At 34.2% G+C, this 26523-nt stretch overlaps 1 protein-coding gene across 1 annotated transcript; it reads left to right on the plus strand.

The window, feature by feature from the left end:
- Positions 1–3340: 3340 nt before the first annotated feature.
- Positions 3341–24900, plus strand: LOC116174663 (glutamate receptor ionotropic, NMDA 2B-like; the record flags this gene model as incomplete). The annotated part of the gene is made up of 4 exons (XM_031492606.1): positions 3341–3712; positions 18327–18567; positions 24148–24470; positions 24667–24900. Coding segments are annotated over 4 exons (1170 nt in total), but the record flags the coding sequence as incomplete, so codon positions are not given.
- Between the last annotated feature and the right edge of the window lie 1623 nt (positions 24901–26523).

Below are 26523 nucleotides of genomic sequence, written 5' to 3' on the forward strand. Positions count from 1 at the left end.
TTTCATTATACCTCTCCGAAAGTACTGTCTTTTCATGTATCCCAAGCGCACCGAAAGTAGGGTTTTCCCGTGCGAGCGCACTGGAAAACTTTTTCCCGTGCGCTACGAATAATCACGTTTGCCATAGCTATCCCTATCCCATGCGTTGCCATGCATACCGCGGATTGACTTTGACATATATGTCAACCGATTTTTTACCATTGTGTTAAAAATGGATTTTGGTGAAGGCGAAATTCCGCTAATATATTAAGGGAAGCTGCAGAAACCAGTTCCCAACTATTACCAGCGAAATCAAAAGAGAGATGCGAAAAGGAATATGAAAAATTTCATAACTGGTGCATTGAAGAAATCGTGAAAAGAGTACGTTATGGAGTAGGTTTTCAATGATTAAGAACATTCTTACGGTAAAAGAAAATGAAAACGCTAGCAAATTGTGCAAAACCGACTTTTTGAAGCGTCAGACCGTCCGCTATATCCCAAAAAAATCAAAAGTTCTGTATAACAAGGGAGCAATTTTTGAATGAAGCTGCAGAGATAAAATGGTGATTACTTACTAAGGTTATTTTAGTATTCGGAAATTTGGAGCAAGATGCAGGGGAGACGATACAATTCGCTCGACTATTGATGATGCGTTGAAGATAATGGGGGTTTAAGGGTCATAAGACAAGCAACAGAATTTGTTGTCAAATTGGATTTGGACTTCAATGTAAATAATTATTCTCCGTTATTTTCGGAGAGGTATAATGAAAAATATCGTTCATTACACGTCCAGAAAGGCTTTTCCCGTGTTTGCATGACTTCCCGTGTGAGGCGAGGGAAACGTCATGCGCCCACGGGAAAATCTTCCTTTCTGGACTGGTAATGAAATATACTATTTCATGGTTACTGTCAATCATTTCAACAGGACGATTTGTTTAATTTAGTTTATTTCAGATAAAGTTGACGAAACGTAAAAAAATGTCCCAAATTCTAAAAAGAAGTTTATCTAAAATATCAAGCATCTTAACGAATTAAACGCCAAAATACTTAATATGAAACATTACAGAACGCATATAGATTTTTCTAAATTAGTTTTACTTCCTGTAAATTTGTATTTAAAAAGCAGTAATTTTTTGGGTATTTTATAATTAGCGCACGGAAAGAATCAAAGGGGACGGGAAAAGTTTTTCCGTGCGCTAGCCTGGAAAAGGCAAGATACCATTATTTCTAATACAGGTGTAAATAAGGTGATTTCAATGAAGTATAATAAAAAATATTTTTAAACGCGCACACGTACTCTTGCGACGGAATTTGGTTTTTGTCCCGAGGGGCGAAATAAATCACCTTTTGTAAAGCGGGCGCCTTCGAGGGGTGGTCTACTTTGGGCGCCCATAGGTTACCTTCCGTTGCGAATAACGGTCTCTCTTTCTCCTGTCGCCAACTATGAGAAGTGCCCCAAAAATTTAATACTATTTTGTGGAGGGATTTTAGCGAAATTCACTGAACTAGGGCTTTTATATGACTGTTGGGGCGTCAGAAGTGGGTACCGACAAAGAGAATGGGGTAGGTAGCTCCCGACCAGATCTTACTGATGGTGGATTCAAAACTAGAAAATAAAATACTAATCTGCCACCTAGAAATGCCCTGAAGTCTCTTCGATCTCACACGAGGATTTTGATAATTTTCATAATTACTGGTAGATGAACAATTTGTTTTCAAATTAATTTATTCTGGACAATTTTCACAATATTTACAAAATGGAATTAAAAAAATAGCATCACTCTAATCTGGCCTTTTTCGTCATTTGGAAAACTGAATCATCATCCTTCTCAAATTGTTCTTCAAGCTCCTCTTCGCGTCATCACTGAATTCCTCAGGTAATTGATGTTCTGCATCCAAAGGAAGACCAGGCTAATCCATTTCACAAGAAATGTCCTCAGATTCAATTTTACCAAGGATATACCTGCGGAATTTTAAATTTCCCACTACTAATAGTTTCACATCAATTGAGAGATGGCGCTGAAAAACTTCTCAAACTTTGCACTGCAGAGTAGTTTCTATCGCACGTGTTTTGTGGTAAGCGTCAAGAGTATCTATATACCTCGAATGCTTTGAATGGGACTCACTTCCGTCACCCCCCTCTATGGCTTCTAACGTCCCGAACTCTGGAAAGGGGAAAGGGGTCTAATTCTATTGTAAACATAACAGTCATTCCGTTTTCAACAATTCCAGTAACATATAGTATATTTCAGCACACAAAAATTATGTTATTTGAATGTTACTAATGATACTATCAAGACACAAAGTCTCTGTTCAAACAATGAAATGTAGTTTCTTTTGTATTTTTTCCCGTAGAATCGAATCCTGAAATCAGTTTTTGACAAATTTACAAAATTTAAAGAAATTATCAACATTTACTAGAAAATTCAATGTTACATGAAGTCGTTTTTTGAGCTTCTTCTTCAATAAGGACTGTAATTTTTTTTATATTAACAAAAAGTATAGATAAAAACGAAGAAAATGACACCAAATAGAACTCCCTAAGATAAATCAACTTTTCCATTTAGTCTCTGATCTCAACTTTTGCCGGAAATTGCCGTCATACGATTATCACCCCTTTTCAACCTTCCCTAAAACTTAGTCCCACTCCCCTGCTCACGTATTTATTTTTTTTGTATTTGTTATAGGCCATTTTAACATATCCACTTGCTCCATTCACAAATTTATTCTTTTTGCCTAAAAAATGTTAAATTTGCGTGGAGTAGGTATTAGTCAAATTTTCGCCCATTAAAGAATCATAACTGTAGCCCTCGAATAAATATAATTCACATTCTGAGAAATTTAAATCTACTCCGCGAAAAGGAACGATGAAAATAGCTCTAAAATCTAACACGTTCACATGTACTGGTATGAATTTATTTCCTTAAGCTAAACAAAAAGAAAAACTGCATGACAAAAACACATTGATTTTCAATTCCATTAGATGTCTAATGGAATTCAAAAGCTATGTGTTTTTGTCATGCAGTTTTTCTCATTAGATGTCTAATGGAATTGAAAAGCTATGTGTTTTTGTCATGCAGTTTTTCTTCTAAAAGTAACATTATAGTTGTATCTGAGATCGTACGTTCGTAACTAAAAACGCTGTAGGGGTATAACAGCCTGAACAGACAAAAATTGTGGGAATTTGACTTATAATGTAATTGAAATTGCTACACAGAACAGTGTTGCGTCTTTATTGACAGAAAATATTTCCGATTGGCATTTACCCACTGTATTTCACTTACCAGGCACACAAAGATTTCTAACTTCCAATTTACTTCTAAATGTCTCACAAATGATGAACCATTTGTGTTACTGACACCAAGTTTTTCTTGCAGCAATCCTCAAATCCCTATGCAAGGACTTCCTATCGGTGAACGTGTCGGCGATACTATACCTAATGAATTATGAACAGTATGGCAGAAGCACGGCGTCGGCACAGTACTTTTTACAATTGGCCGGCTATTTGGGCATACCTGTGATAGCTTGGAACGCCGACAATTCCGGCCTGGAACGACGAGCATCGCAGTCGTCCCTGCAATTGCAGCTCGCACCGTCGCTCGAACACCAAACGGCCGCTATGTTAAGCATTTTGGAACGATACAAGTGGCATCAATTTTCGGTCGTCACGAGCCCGATTGCCGGTCATGACGATTTCATTCAAGCGGTCAGAGAGAGGGTATCCGCAATGCAGGTGGGTGATATTTTTTGTTGATTTATTTCCCTAAGCGAAAGGAAAAGTGTAAATGTCAGAGTTAAAAAATAGCTTTCGTCGGGGCGTTTGTTTCGTTTAATTCCCATAATGGAGATGATCTCCCAAGTTTGCTAATAAATATTAAAAAGTCGCTATGTTCAATTTGACAATCGCGTTGAAATTCAACGTTTTAATAAAAAATGGCCGTGTTTCATTTTGCTAATGCGTAGGTAGAGGCGTTTCAAAATGACGATTTGGGGTTTGCTATGCTAAATGACGTTGTATGTAAAACATCATTCCCACAAATACAAGAACCGAATTTTGTTGCTAATATGATTTCTACCGGAATACAGTCACAGCCAATCGATTTCCGATTCCACACTTCATAATCTCCACTCCTTTATCGCCCTCCTTGTACTTCGGCTCTTCTATATATTTCTTCCATTTCTCCTCTATACCAACTTGGTGATTTATTACCGTGTTTATTGTTGCCATTTTTCCTAATTGGTTTTGGTTTTCTGCGTGTCAGTGTCTTTGCCATTTTGTTCAGTTCCTCCATACTCCCTTGCTTTTCCATCCAATGTGGTTTAGCCTTGTCATATTTCCTTCTTATTTGATTATCATGTTATGCTTCCTTCCTCGATATTAATATATTTTTATTTCTTTCATCAATATTGTCCAGAATTTGTTGTGACATCCATTCCTTCTCACCTTCTCTTCTTCGTTCTTTACACAACTTTTCTTTCAAAGCATTTGTTACTGTTTCCTTGATGTTGCACCATTCGTCATTCACATCTGAACTCTGTGGGTACTTTTCCATTGATGGACCTGACTACAAATTTATCTCCCCTTTTGTTGAAAAGGAAATTTCGATAAGGCAAGGGACTGAATCCAATGGTAGAAATAGTTATTTGTACAACTAGTTTTGAAAGTGATACTTTTTTTCTTGAATTTGCAGCGAAGCCCGAGTTAATCAAGCAAATTCATGGAAAAAAGACACTTTCAACACGAAATTTTTTTGCATAGTGATCCATAATAACCCACAATTGAATAATTTTATTGACATTCGCGATTAACTGTCACTCAAAAATGGAGGCTATTGTTCATAGACAGGGCTAAACTCCATAGAAACGCATAGTAAAAATCGTGAAAAAAGGTACCACTTTCCATACGACTTTACGTTAAAAAAAGTCCGATAATTTTATCACTATGTAAAAAACAAAATTTATGTTCTAATTTTTGGATTCGCTTCGGTTCTTTATTGCAACTAGGTATATAATTTATTGCAGTAGAAAAAAAAATTCAAAAAACAGTCAAATTTTGAGGAAAAACAGCGAAATCGTGAATGTAATAAGGGTAAAAAAATAAGTACTCTTCAAGTACTTTCTAATTCTTCAATATAATATGGAGTGTTCCATTAAAAAAACACTGGAATACAGCATACGAGTGATAACCAAAAATATTTTAGAAACATGACTACGGTAATTGTGCACAATTTTGCTCTTACATTTTTTTCGATATCTTTTATGGTAAAGGAATGATGATGTTAGATGCTACCCCCGCATAAATTCGGCCCCAGTATATCCGTGCACTTAACATTCGCCCACGTTAAATTAGTCCAGTGAAGATTGCTCCCCGAAGTATTCGCCTGCAATTATTTCGCCACCGTTGGAGTATTACATCGCCCTAAAATACTTAGTCTTAAATTCGTCATCCCAGGAGTTCTCCACTAAAAGACTCTTTTACTGCCCGTTTGTACTTAGACAATAACTGACGAATCTAATAGACGCGAGTATCGTGTTCAAATCTGGTACAATGGGGGTGAATAATTCTCCGCCGTATGTGACCCTTCTCTTGGCTTGGATTATGCTAAGTGTAACTAAAGAATCTCTCAAACTTCGAGTTCTTGCAGTGAATGGAAGATTCTCACACACATTTTTCTTAGCAAAGAACGCTTTTCCTCTGAGGTATTCAATATGATCCATCGGTGTGGTTTAATTTTGTCTGCATTTTATTAGAAACGTGAACGAAACGTTTTTGCTAGGCAAACGTTTGAGTTGAGTTAAATTTTATTATTTATAACCTATTTGACTGTAAGTTATTTATTTTTATTTTTTTCATACATTTTGTATTTCATAAAGTTATTTATGTACTTATTTTTTTTCCCCATTACAAAGTAATTCTTTATTTTTCTGTACAATTCCCAATTAGGTTTTGATTTCTTTTCATTATAGTAGGGTTAAGTGTAAGAGCAGAGTTGGGCCGCCGTGAGTAGCCCAACATCTGAACTTCGCCCTGTTACATTGTGTGTGTGGCATGATTTAATAAAAGACTTTATTATTATTATTGTTATTATTAAACGATTACGGATTAAGTACGAGTATTTCATTAGGATCAGGATAAAAGCACATTGATTATGAGTGCACTCTACAGGGTGTTCCAAATTGCTTGCCTTCAATGTTTGATTGATTTATGATTGATTTATTTATTTCTTTGTGCCATTTGGCGTAAAATATTGTTGTGTTATGTATGAGGGACCTACCCAAATTAAGTAATTTTGAAATTATTTATTTTTTTAACTCATACACTTCTCCTGGCTAGCAAAATGAACGTTTGTCAATCCTCACCTTATCTCAAACATAGATGCCTCAACCCTATTTAATTAATTTCTTTCTTTCCACTTTTATTCACCCCCCAGCACGGCGGCGCGAGCATGACCTGATACCAAAAAAAAAACTGACACTCAATAGCTCAAGTTTGGGTTCGAAGAAAATCAAAAGAAAAGGCAACTTCCTTCTCCAATTAAATAAAACTTCCTCTATTCTACACTAACCCTCAATGTTCCACCATTTATAATTGTCATCAAATAAACCTTCCTAACACAATTTTTAATTAGTTCAAAATTTTTTCTTTTTTTCAATTTTTCTAAAATTAAATTCACACAGTAAAAACGGTAATTAAAAGTACTGACCTTTATTGTCTATTCCTCCGGGTTGCGTGCCGAATCCCATCCTTATTTTCTTCAATGTCCAACACACATTTATTTAAAAAAAACTACAGTTCACCGTGCACGGCTATTATTTTATTTTTATCTTTCTTCTTTTTTTTTCCCCGTAGCTCGTTCTTTTTCCACCTATTAAAAATCACACACACTCTCTCTCTCCTTCTCCCCGACGTCCTATTGCTCTTCCTTCTCAACTCCAATTCCCCATATCCAGTCCCATCGCAACTCCGGTATGCCTCCTAATCACTCTATCCCGACCACCTTTGTCCCCTTTGATACCAGTATCTGCACCTTGATTGCTGTAGACTGTTTTACTCAAACTTTATTCACAAATTATTCCAAATTAAATTACACATTTTTCTTGCTTACTTAATTAATTTTTATTTTAACATTTAATTTATTTTATTTTTTTTTTTAGGAACAAAACAACCAACCCAAACTCTCGATAGCACAAAAAAAATATGACCACCAAAAAAAAATCATTCCCACCCGTACGTACTTACGAGGCGTTCCAAAAGCAAAAAAAACTTCTCGGAGTTACTTTGTGCGAACGTGGCAACAGCGCAAAAGGCCAAAATGCAATAAAAAGTTGCTTTATTACTTAGTCATTTGTGGGAATATCAAAAAAGTAGAAGGGATAAAAGTTACGTAAAAATAGTATCTTAGTAGTGGGGTATTTTTATATTTTCAGCACCAAAGTTTGTTTTTTTCAAATAGAATGTATATTTTTCGCACTATTAAATTTATTATTTTTTGCTAATTAGAGAAATACATAGTTATCAGTATGTTTGATAAGAAAAAATTGAGATAAATACGGAAAATCGTTATTCAGTCTTGAGAATGTGGATTAAATACAAGTAGGCCGTGGAATATATAGTTCATATTCTAGGAAATGCTCAAAATAACAGTATTTTAATTGAATTTGCCTGACTGAAACCTATGTCTATGGTTTACTCAGAATTTGGTTTGATTTATATTGATTAAAGACTAATTTTTAGATTTATAGAATTGAAACTTAATAAATTCAATGAGCCAATTCTAATTATACGAGTATATGGTTGTTTTGAGTATTTCCTGAAATATGAACTATATATTCCACGACTTATTTTATTTATTTAATCATTTTCAAGACTGAATAATAATTTACCTATTTGCCTTTTTCTAAAAAAAATAAGGAATTTATTAGTGCAAAAAAATATACATTCTATTTGAAAAAACAAACTTCGGTGCTGTATCTTAAAAAGTAAGCAGGCTATGGAAAATATAAAAATACCCCCGTGCTAAAAGACTATTTCTACGTAACTTTTATTCTTTCTACTTTTTTGATATCCCACAAATGAAAGTTAATAGTTATATATAAAAATAAAGAAAAACATCGAAAACAAGCAATTTGGTACACCTTGTACATTACTTTTTTAATTGTAGACCATTTTTTGGAAATTCTAACTGAAAATGCTTCCTACAAAAGCGAACACACATCAGACATTGAGTTGTTTATGCGCAGTGCCAACCTTCTTGGTTCCAGGAAGATTTTTACGATTACTTTTGTAACTTGTTTATTATAATTTGACCACACAATAAAAGAAAAATTAATTGTAATACATTTTTTATACATTTGTTTTTATAAATTTAATACTTTCCGAGTTATTCACTTTTTCATAGAAAAGATCAATGTTTTTAATTGGTTATCCGCGAAAAAATTTAAAAAGTAAGCATTTTATTTTAAAAAAATTCCGGAAGACAAAATTGTAGTTTTAAAAAACAAAGAAAATGATTGCTGTATGATCAATACAAATCGAGTTATAGCTTGTTAAAGTTAGCTCTTGTTCGTCAAATGCTAAATGAGAGTTTCAAATAACGGGAAAACTATGCATTTTTCGAGAAAAACGTATACAATATTTCTAAAATATTTAAGAAACCTTTCATAATTTAAAAAAAACTCATAGTGGGGCAATTATTATTGAAGAAGATGAGAAAGAGAATGGTCATGACATTGATCAAACGAACGAAGAATTTTAAAATATTATTAAAATGATTAAATAATGAAAATTTAAAACTTTTGTTTTTTTGTATGTACTTATAATGTATATATTTTGTAATGTGTATAAATATAGTTTTGTATCGAATGTACGTATTTTTCGTATTTTTATTTACTAAAGTAATTTTTAAGCATTGCAATGTTAAAAGGGGTGGAAAACGTACAAAATGAAATTACTAATAACATTTTTTAATTAAAACACTCTTGATAAATTATTAGTTTTGTTAGGGTACCTAAATACTTTCGCCCCTAAAAAATAAAGCGCTCCCATAGGCATATAGATTTTGCAGTGAAGGGTGAATGAGAATCCCAAATTTTTATGCAAAGGGATGCATTTTGAAAAAAATTGCCTGGGCTATAGATGCCATCTAAGTTTTCAAATTTCAAAAATTGAAGATTGACCGTTAGATAGCAAAAATGTAGACCTTAAAGAGACAAATTTTACTTTTATAATCATAAGTATTGAAGTTAAAATGAGAAAGCGTTTGATTGAATAGTTTGGAAAAAAATGAAATGATTTACATTCTTTAAATAACTTATTTAATTAGTCTCTTTATTAAAAATTCAACACGTTAGACGCACTCCTTGACAGCTAACTTTTGCCGGCGGCTTCGTACGCCCATAAACCCTCCCTCCCTCTGCCTTTATTCAGTTTTTTCTCGTTTTCATGGGAATTTCGGGAAGTTTTCCCTCTCAGAAACCTTTGCGGATATACATACGTTCAACCATTCCTATAAGGTCATCGCAAATTCGCAACCAGATGAACGGTTTAGGAGGCGTAAAAGACACACAGACAAACATTAATTTTTATAAGTTACGTTTTAGTTTTTTCATAGCTCTGTGTACGTACTATCATTGTATTCTTTATACAATGGTATTATGTATTACCAAATACACTTTCATTGTTTCTAAAAATTGATGTGGAACCCTATATCGTCATTGTTACCTTCCGAGGGTACAGTGTTTGCTTTTATCATGTTTCAAATTACACGTAATTGTACTAGCTTTAAAGCAACTCAGTCATATCATTGAATAAAGTGTTTTTATTCAATGGTCATATCGAATGTTAGCAGAATAGGAGGGATTGTCTCTATGTGCCAATGTACTGCACGATTTCATGTTTGTTAATTAAAGTGTTTTAATGAGCAGAGAAACTATACACCCTTAACTATGCGAATATAGCTCTATCAGAAAAGATTCATTGCATAAATGTATAGTATAGTGTCCCAGTATTCACGTGCGGTTGGCTTGACCAACGTAGCATAACGAAAATCAGTGGAGAATGCGTGAGTATAGTCCCACCTAATGAAACATATTTTATTATTCTCTGTAGAGAAGAATTGATTCGTTCAGTCCATTAGCGAAACTAATATTTGTGATGGAATACATTTCTGGTTTGTATACAATTTTAATGGCTTCATATGTATTGTTGTACGAGATGTATAGCTTCCCAATTTCGCTTTTGTAATGAGGGAAATTGAAAAGTAATACCATTTCCTTAAAAAGAACTTAACACGCGTTTCCTCTGAAATATTCCAGAAGCCCCATATTAAGACTCTCGCGTTGAAATCCCTCTCTTCCGTCCGTCAAGCTAATGGATTTACAAGAATACAAATGGCTTGAATATCGTCTAACTGCAAAAATTGTCTATTTCGGATTAATAGGGGATGCCTGTAGATTAAGATTTTATCTTTTATCCTGAAAATCGTTATACATTAATTTTAATCTGGTAGCTGGTTATGTAAACCCGCTATTTTATCCTCTGGAGCGTAAAAAATATGTACATTTATTATGGAAATGGCCAGAATTGTAAAAGATCAATAACGCTCAATATCTACAGCAAAGAATAACTTTCATTGGATATAAAAGACATTTTAGCACTACTGTAGTAGTTCCGGTTCAGTTCTGTCATAAATTGCTATTATTTGTCAAAGAAAGCTTTGCGAAGTAACAAAATTCGTCTCGCCTTTTCCATCCTTCACATAGATATAAAAGTGCAAGTGCCTTAGGGACCGGCTCTTACAGTATATGTACGTAATTTTTGTTTCCGAATATGGCCATTGGTTTTATAGGTCAAGTCAAGTTTCCATTTTCGAATGTCAGTTTAAAATCCGACAGGGGAGGCTTTGAGTAAACTCTCTGATTTATGTTTCTGTCGAGACTTTTTAAGGAAAAATAAAGCCATTTCAAAGTTCCTTTGAAACAACGCGAACCATTTGTAGTTGAGTGCGCTTGATGTGACCAATCAGAGCCGCATTGAACTTAAAAACGGACTACAAACGAAAACTCTCTGAATGGATGTAATTGCGAATTCCCTCACAGTAGCGGATTTGAATTGATGAGTTACAGCATAAAAAAATTGTGAACTTTTCATTAGATACAGTCTATTAGCGACCGAAACTACTATGAATTATTTATTTCTGCGTTTTATTCTAATTCGATTAGTAGTAGTGTAACATTGAATACTTTATAGAATTTAAATCGTTACCGTAGGGGATTTTGAAGCTGAAAATTTTGTTTTTCTCGCTTGTAATTGCGAATTTCTAAAGGGACTTAAAAGTGAAGTGTGAATGCATATTTTAGAAAAATGATCTCACGTTACCAAAAGTGTAAGGGCATGAATGTAAAATGCGAGAGAAAATTTAGATTACTTATAGCTAAATGAACAAGAAAACCATTCAATATCCTTTCTTCAGTATGAAAAATGAAAGACGCACCTCAAGGGAGGCGAACTGTCGCTAAATCTGGCGTAAATTATGAATTGAATAATCAATCATTTTTACTCTACATTTCAACTGGCTGATGGCATCCTTCCAAATTAAACGCCTGCGTTTATTGATTGTCACCAAAACTGCTAGTAATCAGTTTGGAAGTTTTAATACGTACTAATATGCAAGTTGAAGGGTTGTACGGCTAACTACCATCGAGGAATTCGAGTGCTCTAGAAACCATCCCAAGCGGAAACTTCGATTTAGTTCAAACCACCTAACCTAAATGTTCCTTAATTATTACACTTATTCTCATAAACAATTTGAGCTTACTTTTCACTTTGCTAAAAGTCAAGGCTAGGATCGTTTGGTTAAACAATTAAATCAAAAATTGTGGGGGGGGGGGGCATAGGGATTTTATTCGGATAATCGTAAACGACCAAACTGGTCATGACCGCAATGTTTTATTAACGATCTCTGACCAATTTTATGAAACTAAGGGGCTTGATAATAGAATACCATAAAAACTTAATGATGTCCTGGAGATCTCTTTTGTTCCCCAATTTAGCGTTCTGTTATATGCATAAAAACTTATTTACTGTCGAGCTGTCGTTTGTAATTATACAATATAATTGCCACCGAGGGACCTCTTCGTTTGCTGAATTAGTTGGATGCTGTTCATTTTCTGTTTATGACTTGTTTATCTAAATTTGTTTCCGTTTTTAGCATTCATTCCGCGTTTTAGGTGTTAATTATTCACGTTACTCTCGTCATTAAATTTGTAGATAAAAAAGAAAATAGATTTAAATATTGCCTTGTTTTTATTTGCGATGTTTTAAGTCCACCTTTCAGGAAATGGCTTTTTTTGAAGTTGTTGCGTGGGCACATCTCTAAAATGCAAAATTTTACGTAGGAATTTCAAAAAAAGGTGCATAAAGAAGTATGTCCACCTCATGCATCTACCACGGCACAAAGAGGATAAGAACAGGAATCTAGAGGATTCGCAAAATGACTCATATACAGATAGAAGCTTCAAGAGAATCTGACTTTTTTGAATATTCTTTACTGTTCATGACCACAGTTCTAGGCACATCAATGACACACGATCACTTTCAGTTCTCCCTGATTAATTACTTAATGCAACATTTTATTGTAGTGCACCAAGTGGACTTAGTTTAATTATTCGTACAAGAACAGTTAGAAACTAATGTTATTTTAACAATCGTTACGTTATTTCACACATTGATAGTTCCAGGAGCATTTTCTCCACTTCGAAGTAAATGTCGAATGACTCTTTCAGCTTTTATTTTATCCACTTTTGCAAACTTAAAAGCAAGAATTTAAGTCAAAAAATGTTGTGCCTTTGACCGTTGACGGAACAGCCTGACCGCAGGGAGAAATATTTAAATAAAACTCAAACATGGAATGTTTATAACGTTTAAAGTTATCACACTTTCGAATAAATTTAAGAATATCATCTCTTAAGTTAATCGAATAGTACAGTTTTTTAATATTTGCGTACATGCTGTTAATGCCAGCATGACCACCAGTTGGAAGATTCGTACTGCGCGGCTTATAACACATATACTTTAAGGTTTAATTCTTTGAATAATTGTACATTTTTACCTAAATCGGTGAGAAGCGCTTCATTTTCTGGAACCTTAAAAACACAAAATTGTCGTATACCATTTTCTATACTTAAAATTGCTTTATATACATTACTTCATTTTTTATGTCATAAAATACTTTACCTAACCTGCGCACGTACATACTCAAATTTATATTTTCTTCTTTACGGACTAATGGCTCTTAACTCTACTGCATCTCGGAGTCGTTTTAATAATTCGACAATGACCTGCTTCTTAATTCGTTCATTAGCTTCATCATTAAAAGTTATCTTCGATTCAGACTTATGCAAGTTATTCTTAGTTTGGGACCTAGTTACTGCGAATATGTTTTTTGAAAACTTCCTGAGATCTGATGATTCAAGTTTTATTCTTGATAACACGTCAGCTGTTGAGTTTTCGGCACCCCTAACGTAATTAATCGTGAATTGGTAGTCTTCAAGTATAAAAACGTTGTTAATCTAGATGAAGGATTGTTTGTACCAAATAAATATATTAAAGGACGGTGGTCGGTGAAAATGTGAAATTTGCAACCAAACAATTAATAAGGTCTCAAATGCTTTACACTCCAAACAATGGCTAAAAGCTCCTTCTATTGTTGAGTAATTGATTTTCGCTTGGTTCAACGCTTTGGTGGGGCTTATGATTACCATTACACAAAATTGCACCTACTGCATATCCGCTAGCGTTGATCTTTAAAATAAATTCATTTCCCGGAGAAAAATCTGGTAATTCTAAAATTGGCGGTTCGAATAATTTTTGCTTTAAATTATCAAATGCGGTCTGGCAAGATGCGTCCCAAATTAGTAGACTTCCTAGTTCATCGATTTATTGGAGTTGCAATGTTGGCGAAATTTGGAATAAATTTACGGTAATAAATTAGCGAAAGCAACAAATCATTTTTTGGTACAGGATAATTTTGAATAGCTTCCAATTTACTAGGATCAGGAGAAATTTCCTTGGGTGTAATCATGTGACCCAAGTATACGATTTTGTTTCTTAAAAATTCACATTTTAATTAATTTAATTTTAAAGTAACCTCCCTGAATCGTTGTAGTAATCGTTGAGTCGATTATATAATTTTCTAAACTGTTTCCAAATACTATATAACGTCATCGAGATAAACGAACCATGATTCATAGTTTAAACCAGATAGTGCAATTCTCATTACCTACACGTGAAAATGCGCTGGGATTAATTTTTAACCCCATAGGCCATGTCTTCATTTGAAATTGACCTTTGGCCGTAGTGAAGGCAGTAAATTTTCTGCTAGATAAAATCCCTGTGATAAATCTAAATGCGTAAAATATTTTTTCTATTTCGGTGTCACAATGATGATTTTGTACAACTGTTTTCGGCCGAAAACAGTTGTACAAAGACAGTGATTATAGTCGTTTTTTTTGGTAACTCATCTCTTAAGTTGGCAGTTACTAGTTTTAGTACAAGTAGGTACTTCGTTGGGTACTTCCATGTTTGAACTTCAAAATGTCAGTCTTACTACGCTGCCAACCTAAAACTTAACGGCATAAAAAGTGTTCCCAACATAAAACATGTTAGTTCTAATGTTCCCTATAGTTTCTGATAATGATTTTTTTAATTAAATTAAAGCACCGAAATAGAAAAAATAGTATGAAAAACGCGTGTTACAATGCTTTATTGTAATACTCCTATCTTGCGGACACTCGTGGCTACGCTTCGCGTCGCCACTCGTGCCACAAGATAGTCGTATTACAATAGGTCGCATTGTAACACTTGTCTTTCAATATACTATTGCGGAACCGAGGCGTCATAGATCTCTGTTATAATAGGTAAGGGAAATTTGTCGTCCTCAATTTGTTTGTTTAGTTGGCGGTAATCCATTACTATTCGTCATTGTTTGTTACCTTCGACACCAGAATTTTTTGGAACAATTAATAATGGTGAAGACCACTCGGATTTACTTTCCTCTATTATTCCATCTTTAAACGTAAACAGGACTGTAGCTATAGGTTACTTACCGTAACTTGATTGTTTTCTAAGAGAAACACATCGGCAAATTTTGCACAAATTTTATGAATTGAATCCTTTTCTTCCATATTTAAATTTTTGACATTAAGTGTATCGTCTATCTAATAATTTATCCACTCGATCTACACAAATTTCGATACCTTCAAAATTAAATAAATTGAATTTCGATAATTTAATTACTGCCGGTTTAAAATTCCTAACTTGTACTTCTTTATCGGTCGTGTTCTTACGGGTATAATACGATTATCATTGGGTTTTACTATAATTCCGGTTGTGAATAGTGTTATTTGTACAACTAGTTTTGAAAGTGATACTTTTTTTCATGAATTTGCAGTTTGATTAATGTGGGCGAATCCATAATAACCCACAATTGAATAATTTGATTGACATTCGCGATTTACTGTCACTCAAAAGTAGATGCTATCGTTCATAGACAGGATTAAACTCCATGGAAACGCATAGTAAAAATCGTGAAAAAAAGTACCACTTTCCATACGATTTTTCGTTAAAACCAGTTCGATAATTTCAACACTATGTAAACAAAGACCTTTTGAAATCTCATTTGGCAATACGACACATTCGTCAGATTCCTCTATTTGGAAATATTTTATAATTTCCCACCGAGGTGGTATGCATGTTATTGTTTTATATATATTTAATTTTCATTTGATTAATTAGAAAATGAGTAGGTGTACATTTGCTTGAAAACGTACGAGAAAGTGCTAACGAAGCTTTTAAGTCTCTAATTCCAACTAAATCCAAAGTTCGATATGAAAAATATTATGCCGATTTTCAGGACTCGGGAAAAGACGATCAATTTCTCATGTGCATCAGAAACTAACGCATATGATTGACGTGTAATGCTTTTTTCTAGGTAGCATCCGTTTTTGGTTTATTTGGGGGTACACTATGCGATGAAATTTACAATTTAGGCGCAAATAATGTTAAAAGTGAAGATGTCCTTATTGTTACAATTAACAAATCAAAAACCTATACCTAAATCTCGATTTTTCATTCTCATCCCACAGGACTCAATTAATTATGTGGAAATCGTCAAAAAATAAATGGGTTTGAGACCACAACATACGAAACAGAACCATTTCTTGGTTTCTACAATTGCGGTAAATGTAGTACTCAGAGGATTAATTTTTTTTCCTAATAAAGTTATAACTATAGATGTGTTTAATGGTATAGTAAAATATTACACTACTCATTTGTCATATTAACATACTCACTTGTCATTTTATATATCAATGTGGTTACGATGTTGTTTACAAGCGAAATTTTTGACAATTTAAGGACGATTATTATACCGCCTGAAACCGATAAAAATAATAAACTTTTGTTTAGGTACTGAAATCTTAAACAATTTAACCCATTTATATTTTATATACATTCACTGCAAATATCCTTATTAGGAACGAAAAAATGTTTCTGCAGTATTGAAATTACCTGTATTTGAAGTGGTGGAATTATTTGCTGAGCTTTAGCTATGGCATGCATTGATATATCTGTTGTTCGTGTCTTTAGGGGGCATAACCCTTGACAAAGAAAGGCTGGGTGTGTAATTGTAGGATCTACCTCTATACTAAGTGTTGTAATTTCTATTGAAACTTTCACGTGCGTAATTTTTCCCTACGTATTGATGATTCGGTTGAGTATACTTTTTGAAGTTTTGATTGATTGATTGATTATACGACTTTCGGGGTTGATAATTTTGAAATGTATTGGAATTATTTCCCCTATTTATTAAATTGATATACATTGGGAGTTGATGGGGTAGGTTTATTTAACTCTTCATTTTTAGCAACGGTTTTTACATCTTTCAGCTTCTCGTAATTTCGTATCTTGTAATTTCTCAAACCATTATAAAATGCATATCTTTTCGTTTACCGAAGTACCGAACGTAAACATTTTAACAAGTCGTTATCGTTTCCCGCCTGTGCCAAAGTTAGATCACCTAGAAGTTGCTCAACCTTTTTGGCAAATTCGTCTATACTTTGGTTTAACTGTTTACTAGAGTGTAGCTGATGGGATAAAGCAGTGGCTGAATTGAATTATTGTTTACTACAACCAACCCTTTTATTTTGTTCTTGAAGATGACGGAAACGTCGAAACGAGTCGCGTTTTTATAAGATTATAGACAACCATTATTAAATTACATGGGGAAGATGTAATCTGTTTATTTAATAGTTTTCATAGTTTCAATTATCGATCCAAATGACCTATCACAAGAAATGAATTTAATAAACCAACAAATGTATTAAAATAAACTCCCCTTTGAACCCACATTTATAATTTTAATTGTTATTTTCGTAACTTACGCCTACAAAAATAACATTTTGCCAATTAAGTCTTTTAAACCCCTAACATAAAGTTAACAAAATCGAGCCCTAGGATTTGTATTTAAAGATGGAGGAGTTATAGTAGCCCTTAACACAACATCAGCAGATTCCTTAGATAAGAATTCTAGCTATGGTGGCCAGTTCGTATTTTCAATGTAACGTTGTCAGATAAATGAAAGTTGTTTTTTAAAAAATCGTTTTACATAAGAGAACCACATAAGTTACTCTTGTCTTAATGGCCATCATTAAATGTTCATTGCATAATATAATATTTTACAACAGTCCAACGTTAAAAAAGAAAAATTTTGACTAAGTTCTTTGATACGTGTAAGTGAGTCTAACTTCTAGTGGAACGTTTCTAGCTGCACATCGACTTTAAATTATTTCATCAGATAAGCTCTAGGTATTTAACATTACGTCAATTATTGTGCAGTACACGTCCATTAAATACGGAATTGTCAGTTTTATCCAACATGTTCACGACTCCAGCATGACAACGATATCAATTCATGAATAATATAGTTAATCTGACGCTTTGAAGTGATTCAACTTGCAGCGTGTTCCTGTTGACGTGGGAGAAGTTGCAATGTTTGTGGCAAAATCGATGACATACATCTCCATGCAATTTTCGGAACGGATGCGACAACGACAAGCGGTAATTATAAACACGAGATAGGGAGACGTGTTCTCCATCAGTAAGAGGTGTCATATTGCTCGAGCGACAGGTTCAAAATTACAGGTGTACCTACATGGGAAATTTCCACTTTTGTAGTTTCCCAGAAACGAACCGAAAGACATAGCTCAAAAAACTCCCCACCCGTTTGGGAAAGTCTTGCCCCTGGCATTGCTCGATTATTAGAATTAGCGCTATTTCTTGTTTGTTGCAGGATCGATTTAAGTTTACAATACTGAACGCGGTGCTGGTGGCAAAAAATGGCGACCTCGCAGCCCTTGTGGACTCTGAAGCGCGTGTAATGCTCTTATACTGCACCCGAGAGGAAGCGATAGATATTTTAACGGCCGCAAGAGACTTTCAACTTACCGGCGAAAATTATGTCTGGGTTGTCACGCAAAGTGTGATTGAAAATCCTCAACAGGCGCCTTATCAATTCCCAGTCGGTATGTTAGGTGAGTAATCCAATACTTTTCCATTGCTGGCCTAGGGATAAAGGTGTAAAAGTAATTTATGACGGTAGTTTTGTAATCTCCGGCAAATAGAAATGTGAGGTTAGATTGGTAATTTAAAAGACGCATGTGACGTCCTTAAGCTCGAACGCAGTTTAATACTGCTGTTGATAAAGTAAAAGTTTAACGACTGAAAGGCGCAAGGGGCGAATTAGTTTCTTCGAGGCAACAACAAGAAGTTAAGGGGAGATTGCGTTCCTTTTTATAGCTACTCGCCCAATTACAAAGTCGGGCAATGGGACAGTTGCAATATTATTTTAATCTGGCCAAAAAAGATACAAATGGGATCGTCTGAAAACTATTAGAATGACCATAGTAGCCGTCTAAGAGACATAAGCAATCTTCTACGTTACCTTCGTCTGGTAAAATGATGCTGAATTAAGGTGGAACTGGATTAGAATAGTATAAGGAGCAAGTACTGTATAATTTTTTTTATTTTTATTTTATTTTATTATCCCTCTCTTGTTTTGGGCCCTCAACAGGCATGCGCCCAATTACAGAGTGACCCGCATAATGCTATTTAGAGGTGCCTCTGCAGAAGGTTTTAAGATGGTCTATACTACTCCGGTATTTACCTTACGAATTAGGAAAACTGCAGGAAAACCTAATTCGGAGTAGCCGGTAGAATGTTCGGAACTGGCCTAAGGTAATATCCATCTCCGCCACAGATGAAAAATTCACCTCAACCCAGGTTCGAACACCCGACCTTCGGATTTATAACCCAATGCTCTTACCACTGAGCCATAAATCCGAATAATCAATGATCAATTATACACGCGTTTTTTATAGTATTTTTTATTATACCTGCATAATCATTTAAAAATAAGGCAAATAAAATAAAATCATATTGACGTTTATACACGAATTCATTTCTAATTAAGTGGGCAGAGTAAAATTGAAATTTGAAGAGGTTGATAAACTAAATTTTTTGCAAGGGAGGGCCGAACCTAAAAACTAACATTAGACGACGGTATAAGCAACGATGAAACTTACGTATAAAAAAGTCAAAAGGTCAAAAGACGATATCCTAACTAATAAAATACCCAATTAAGGGCTTTGAAATTGGAAACCATCTGCACTTCCAAAATCAGTGCTCGGTTTAGCTAATCTTACCTTGTCATCGTTGACCCAGATCCTGGAATTGCATGTTAAACTAAGAGCCGATGGATCCTTCTTTGCTCTTCTCGCTCGACACAGCCATGATGAGCAGTTTTGGAGTTTACGGTTCTTAGCAAAGAGGTACATGTATCCTTCATAGATTATGTATCTCTTTCCCCTTTTCGTTGTACCGAATTCCATTGTTACGCGCCCGTATAGTTTGCACCGCCTAAATCTCATATCCATTATCAACTTTTTGTAACAAATCAAAATTCACCTTTTAGCCTCAGGGACAAGTCCATTTTTGATGATATTTTCCTTGCTTTTGGCATTTTAATGTGGCACTTAAATATTTATGTTGGTTAAACAATAGCCATACAATTTGTAGAGGAATAATTTTTTTAATAGTATTTATGAGGCAAGAATTCATACGTACAATCCTATGTGCCTTTTTAAATGGAATGGACCATATCAAAGCAGTAGAGATATTAGGTCACTTTAATAGCATCCATATCACTCAAAATCTGGAATGTAGTACTTATTTTATTGTAATCTCCGTATTAAACATGAGAACACTTGTTAAAGGTACCATGAGTGAAAATTTATTTTAAAAAAACAAAAAAAAGGTAAAAAGACACTCATCTGTGATGTAAATTGTCCATGCACTCATGTTCACAAGTAGACGGATGCTGCTAAACGCTGGTATCGGTCTATCAGCAAAACTGTCACCTGACATTTCTTAAATCTATTTACCCAGTTTTATTGTACCAATTCACAATCAAGGTTTTTTTCATTTGGAAACCTTTTAGCACGTACAAATGATATTGCAATAGGAATATAAAAGTCTAAATAAAATTTTAACAATTATTATTTGTTAATACCTGCTGAAGTTAAGTTTCCTACTTCTCTAACCTTCGATGTAGTCCATTTAAAGGACACATAACGAAATACGTATGTATTGTCTTAAAAGAATCTCAAGTAAATTATAATCATATTTGAACGTAAAACAAATAGATCCTTGAGAGTTTCCGATAAAATTAAAGAGATAAGAGTAACGAAAAAAGCAAAAAATGTTGATAAATATCGTGAAAAAAATTGATCTTACTATAAATTATATGGCTATTATTTAAATAATATACTGAAATTGTGAAGATCCATGACTCTGAATGGGGTGCTTAAGAAGCTTCGGAGAAATAACACCAAAATCTACCCATTTATTATTATAACAATTTTTATGGGAAGATTTTGGTGTTATTTCTCCGAAGCTAAATAATATACGGTGGTGCATTAGAAACCATACATTGCTATTTCTGTAAATTAAAATAATTTTCAAAAAAACGCTTTGGCACGTCAAATTGATCATGGAAGGAAACAGTGTCTAAAATAAAACTTGCTCACTAATGTCTTTGTCTCGCATCGCTGACAGTGCAACCCTTAAAATCTTAAATGATGCATCGTTGGTAAGGTCGCCCATTTCTGAATTGGGATATGCAATTTTTTTGGTTTAGTTGTTTCATTTCCAGCGCATTCGACGTTGCAGGTACAAGTTTTTTCTTTTTTATACCACTTGCAACTGCATAATTTTGACGCACGATCGCATTAGCTTCTATTACATAGTGATCGGCCCGACATCATTCCAATGACATAAACAACAGCGTGCCCTCAACTTACTTTTAAAATATTTCGAAAATATCAAATCTAAAAAATTATAGTCTCAACAAATTCAGAGAAGGAAAGCCTTTCCAATGATGTCCTATCTTCCTTGTTGCGCAATTGCCAATGTTAAGGGTTTTGCTTTAGTACTAGGTATGCCATACAAAAATTAAAAAGGAAGTATATAGGTACTTAATAATTACAAACATTTAAAAGAAAAAATCATCAATATCGACCTGTTCCTAAAACGTTTCAAGATTTTCAAAACCCTTACTGTTTTGATTATTAACAATCTCTTAAAAAATGCCAGAATTTTTCCATGTATCTCTTCAAACTATAAAATAAATAACAGTAAGAAAATCAAAAAGAAACTTTAAGTTCATTCACTACCATAGTTGTAGCAAAGATAACGCAAAAAAATAAGCAGTTAGTGTAATTTTACTCAGTCACCAATAATCAACATATAGCCATATGTGGTCAAAGAAACGTAAATCTGGTTCTAAGAAAACTGGAAACTTACCTTTTCTGAACACCACCACAACACTACCACCAGAAATAAAATGTTTTAAAATTAAAAAAAAAGTATACACAAAATCAAAACCCGTACTCAGATATATTTTAAAATACCACTCTGTCAAACGTTCAAGAATGAAGATACTATACAGGCGTTAAAGTTCTAATTAGTTGTGGTCATACGTACTTAAACCTGATTTTTCGGACCTAATTACTTTTACCTTGTAATAAACCCTATTCATCTTCCAGAAATAATAGAAAGTATGTCATTACGATATTTCTCTTATTGTTTCTTTATGAAGTGCAATTTGTGTTATCGTGGTCTTTTCAAATTTACCTTTAATTATAATATTATCTTAATTACTTATCCAAATTTAGTGCCATATATGAAATGCATTGTTCTATTCTCATTTATACATACTCGTTTTGTCTAAAATGAATTTAATTCATTTCCTTTGTCACCCTTTTCAACTAAAGAAATAAAGAACAATTTTTTCTGTGTCTTCATTAAGAAATCTTTATGTAAGGGAGCGTTAAAATTACTTCCTTTTTCTATTTTCATCTTGATCTTATAATGTAAATATTTTTAACTTTAGACTTATCACTTTGTTTGTGTACGGTATTATATGTTGATTCTGTTTTAATATTAAGAGCGTCTCAAAAGTAGCGAATATTACACATAATATTGTAGATATACTATAACTAGGTATAACTGTTTGGTATTTAATTACTCCACAAAAGACGTTTCAGTTACCTATTCTTATTTTCTCAAAACGAAAGCGCAGTTGATAAAAATTATGTCTTCTTAAATTACAGGATTTAACTATATCAAACTCTTCATACAACTTCAAAAAAAAACCAGCGTGATTATATTTAAGAAATGGAAATACTTAAGAATCGCGATGTGTTGAAAATGAAAGACCAAATAACTATTATTTGAAACATTTTTCCATGAAGGAGATGTGCACTACTTCATACATTCTGTAAAGGCAATGGTAGTAGCCTCTTAAAAATATTTAATTTTAATAAACCAAAGATTTACAGAATTATCCGGGTGTGAATTACCTATTCGGGAGCGAATTTTTCGAGTGCGAATGGTCCGGGTGCGAATTATCTGGGAGCGAAATGTCCAGGGTGCGAAATATCCGGGTGCGAAATATTCCGGTGCGAATTTTTTTTTTTTTTTTTTATCCCTCTCTTGTTTTTTGGGCCCTCAACAGGCATGCGCCGGAATCCGAGTGCGAATTGTCCGCACACGAGATAATACACCGTTCATTCAGTTGCTTGTTGGAGAAGCAAAAGAAAAAAAAGACATTTAAATCTTCTACCCTTTCAATCAAAACTTCAATCAATACTGCGATTAAAAACTGGAACAGATTTTGCAGCATACCTGCTTTGAACCACGTGCGTTTGTGAAAGCTTCCAACAAAAGATATGAGTCAAAGATATCTTTTGCATTTGAACCTTTAACGCTTTTTTCGCACGCTCAAGCGTGTTTTAAACAGAGATTCTGATGCAGGAATAATAAAAAAATTAATCAAATCAGTATGAACACCGCCAAAAGTTTGCAGAAACAACCTTTTTCAAAGCCCTTAGCCAAGAAACCTCGAAGGACCAAAGAAAAATAATCAAAGAGATACATGAATGAATTAAGAAATACGATTTCTGCAATGGAAAACAAGTACCCTAAATTAACGAAAAAATGTTAGTTGCAAATGAGCAGCTAAATCGAAAGAAGTCCTCAGGCGATTTGGCTCATCAAAAGCGTACGCATATTATTTACCGCAAAGTATTGAGAGAAAAAGCAAAGGACACACTGTAGATGCTTTTACCGTAGGACGTAAGAGAAAAGTTATTTAAAAAAACCGGAAAAGACTGTCAAAAATTTTGAAGCTCCCTCCCCCTCCCTCCTCTTCTCGCACAAGGTGCTCTAGGTTGAAAACTTGAGCAAATGTTAAATAACCATCCCTACACACCGAAGTTTCATTAACTCCCGACCTTTTTATATCTGAAACTACTATATACTACTCATCTATAAATAATTGCTTCTAGACATAAGTTTCTTATATAAACAATGTTATTAATTATCGGTATGGTAACGTGTCACCGGATTGCGGGGTTCGTTTTCGTGTTAGGTCAACTTTGCGTGAGCTTAAAAGCTTATTACTTAATTTCCCTAAGCCTATTTAACCTGCAAAATGCTATCGGTTTCCAACGTTTGGTATGTAACGTAAAGTTTGATATATCGTTTCGTTTCAGGAGTGCACTTCGACACGTCGAGCGCCAGTTTGGTCAACGAAATTACAACGGCAATTAAGGTCTACGCATACGGCGTGGAAGATTTTATAAACGACCCACGCAACATAAATCGGTCGCTTAATACTCAGCTATCTTGCGAAGGCGTTGGAGCGGCACGCTGGGATACGGGAGATCGTTTCTTTCGATATCTCCGCAACGTTAGCGTCGAAACGGAGGCGGGTAAACCAAACATCGAATTCACGCAAGACGGCGTTCTTCGTGCGGCGGAACTTAAGATTATGAATTTGAGGCCGGGGATAAGTAAACAGCTCGTTTGGGAGGAGGTAGATATGGCTTTTATTTAAATCCGAAATCCTTCCTTCCGAGACTTCATTTTAACACAACAATAAAATTATTCATGAACAATAGTAAATTTTTAAAACTGAAGTTATACTAAGATTCATTGTCTCCTTGCACCTTGACATTTAGTAATCAAGACTGTTCTTTAAAGTTGAAACATTTAAGCCATTTTGCTTGCAGATTGGGGTATGGAAGTCGTGGCAGAAAGAGGGTTTGGATATAAAGGATATCGTTTGGCCTGGCAACAGTCACACGCCTCCACAAGGAGTTCCAGAGAAGTTTCATCTTAAAATCACGTTTCTGGAAGAACCGCCGTACATCAGTCTATCGCCGCCGGATCCGGTAACTGGAAAATGCGCTATGGATAGGGGAGTTTCGTGCCGGATTGCATCGGATGCAGAAATTACCGAGTGAGTAACAAACGTATTAATCCTTTGTGGTTGAAATGTAAATGCGAAAAGCCAGTTTAAAAAAACATACCTGAATTTCAGGAAATTTTAGGAATGTACAAACATTCCTCGTCAATATTATCAAGACCTAATTTAATTCATCACCCACATATACATTTTCATATTTCGATTTGCGTTGTTGTGGTACCAAGAGTGGGTGGGTGTACAAACATAATAAGTAAATATTAATTTACCTCCTAACAATTTCAGAATATCTCTGTTTTTTGTTTGTTTATAATCTGCATGCCGCATTATCAAAATAAATTATAATATTCTGAACTTTCCGCGTTTTAAGGGGCTTTACTATGAGCTCATTTTGGTTAGATTTCATGTTGCAATTTTAAATATCAAGTTTCTGTGTTTAGTTATTAGCGAGGTTATTAGTATAGTTCCCAATCGGCTTTATTGGCATTCCTACTATTGGAAAAATGCAGTTAACATTATAGAAAAGTGATTTGATCCTGCCTTCCAGATAAGCAGACATATCAATCATTGGTTGGTTAACTTGTTTTAGCATTTCAGAAGACTTCATCGATAAGACGGTTCAATGCTCATTACACGAATGATACATACATCCAAAAACTACAGTGACAAATTCAGACCCAAATCCAATTAATTCAAAATTACGTACACCAATCATAAATGGGTTTCGGATTTCGATATAAGTAAAAGGAAGATTTTAGATTACCTCCTAACACACTAAGAGAGCATTCAACGAGACGTTACAACATCTCAAATGAATGCGAACTTATTTAATAAATCAGAAGAGCACGGTGTTATGTCGATCATTAAAACGATTAAACGATTAAATTTAAGTCGTTTGCTGTTGATGTTGTTGCTCCATTATGTCGTCTTTGATCCCCAACCGAGCTGGGATAGTTAAGTATGCATCCTTTACACTACAGTAATTTCTTAGGTAATGGATTAAACATGAAATTCCTACCTAGCACAGACATGAGTAATTACTCCCTAGGTAGATAAGGCCATCTCTGTCTTAAATTTTAATATGGTTTCAATAACAGGTAGGTACTGAAAACGCAGCTTATTTTGTTTTACATTTACGCAATAAATATAATGGAAACCTTCTGAGTTCGATTCCCTTGACATGAATTTTAATTGGAAATTGCTTGGATTCCAAAAACTATGAAAAAGACTGTAAAGACTGATCGCAAACTCAGAAATTTCTTTTGATGAGAATACAAAAAATACACACAATTTTTGACACCTTTAAAACCTTTGATTCTGATTTCAGTTTATTGTTCTAATAACTCCAACGGCAGCTTGCGGAAAATAAAAAACTTTGATACACTACAAATTTCTATGATGCGCAATACTCAAATTACTCAGATTTTGATCAAATTTGAAGGCTATTTTAAAAAGTGATTTCACTTAGTAAACAGAAGATTTGCTTTGAATCAGATACTTCATGAACCATATTTTTTGTGGGAAACCAACAACTGAAAATCGTTAGTACAGAAATAATTTCTTGGAGAAGACGGTATCTTCGAGAAATTAAATAGTACCAGGTAAAAAAAACAGTGAAGGCAAAGGTATAATTCCACACATAAGAAGTCCTGAGGGTTTTCTT

This window comes from Photinus pyralis, unplaced genomic scaffold (assembly GCF_008802855.1).
Source record: "Photinus pyralis isolate 1611_PpyrPB1 unplaced genomic scaffold, Ppyr1.3 Ppyr1.4_LG6, whole genome shotgun sequence".
Taxonomy (NCBI): Eukaryota; Metazoa; Arthropoda; class Insecta; order Coleoptera; family Lampyridae; genus Photinus; species Photinus pyralis.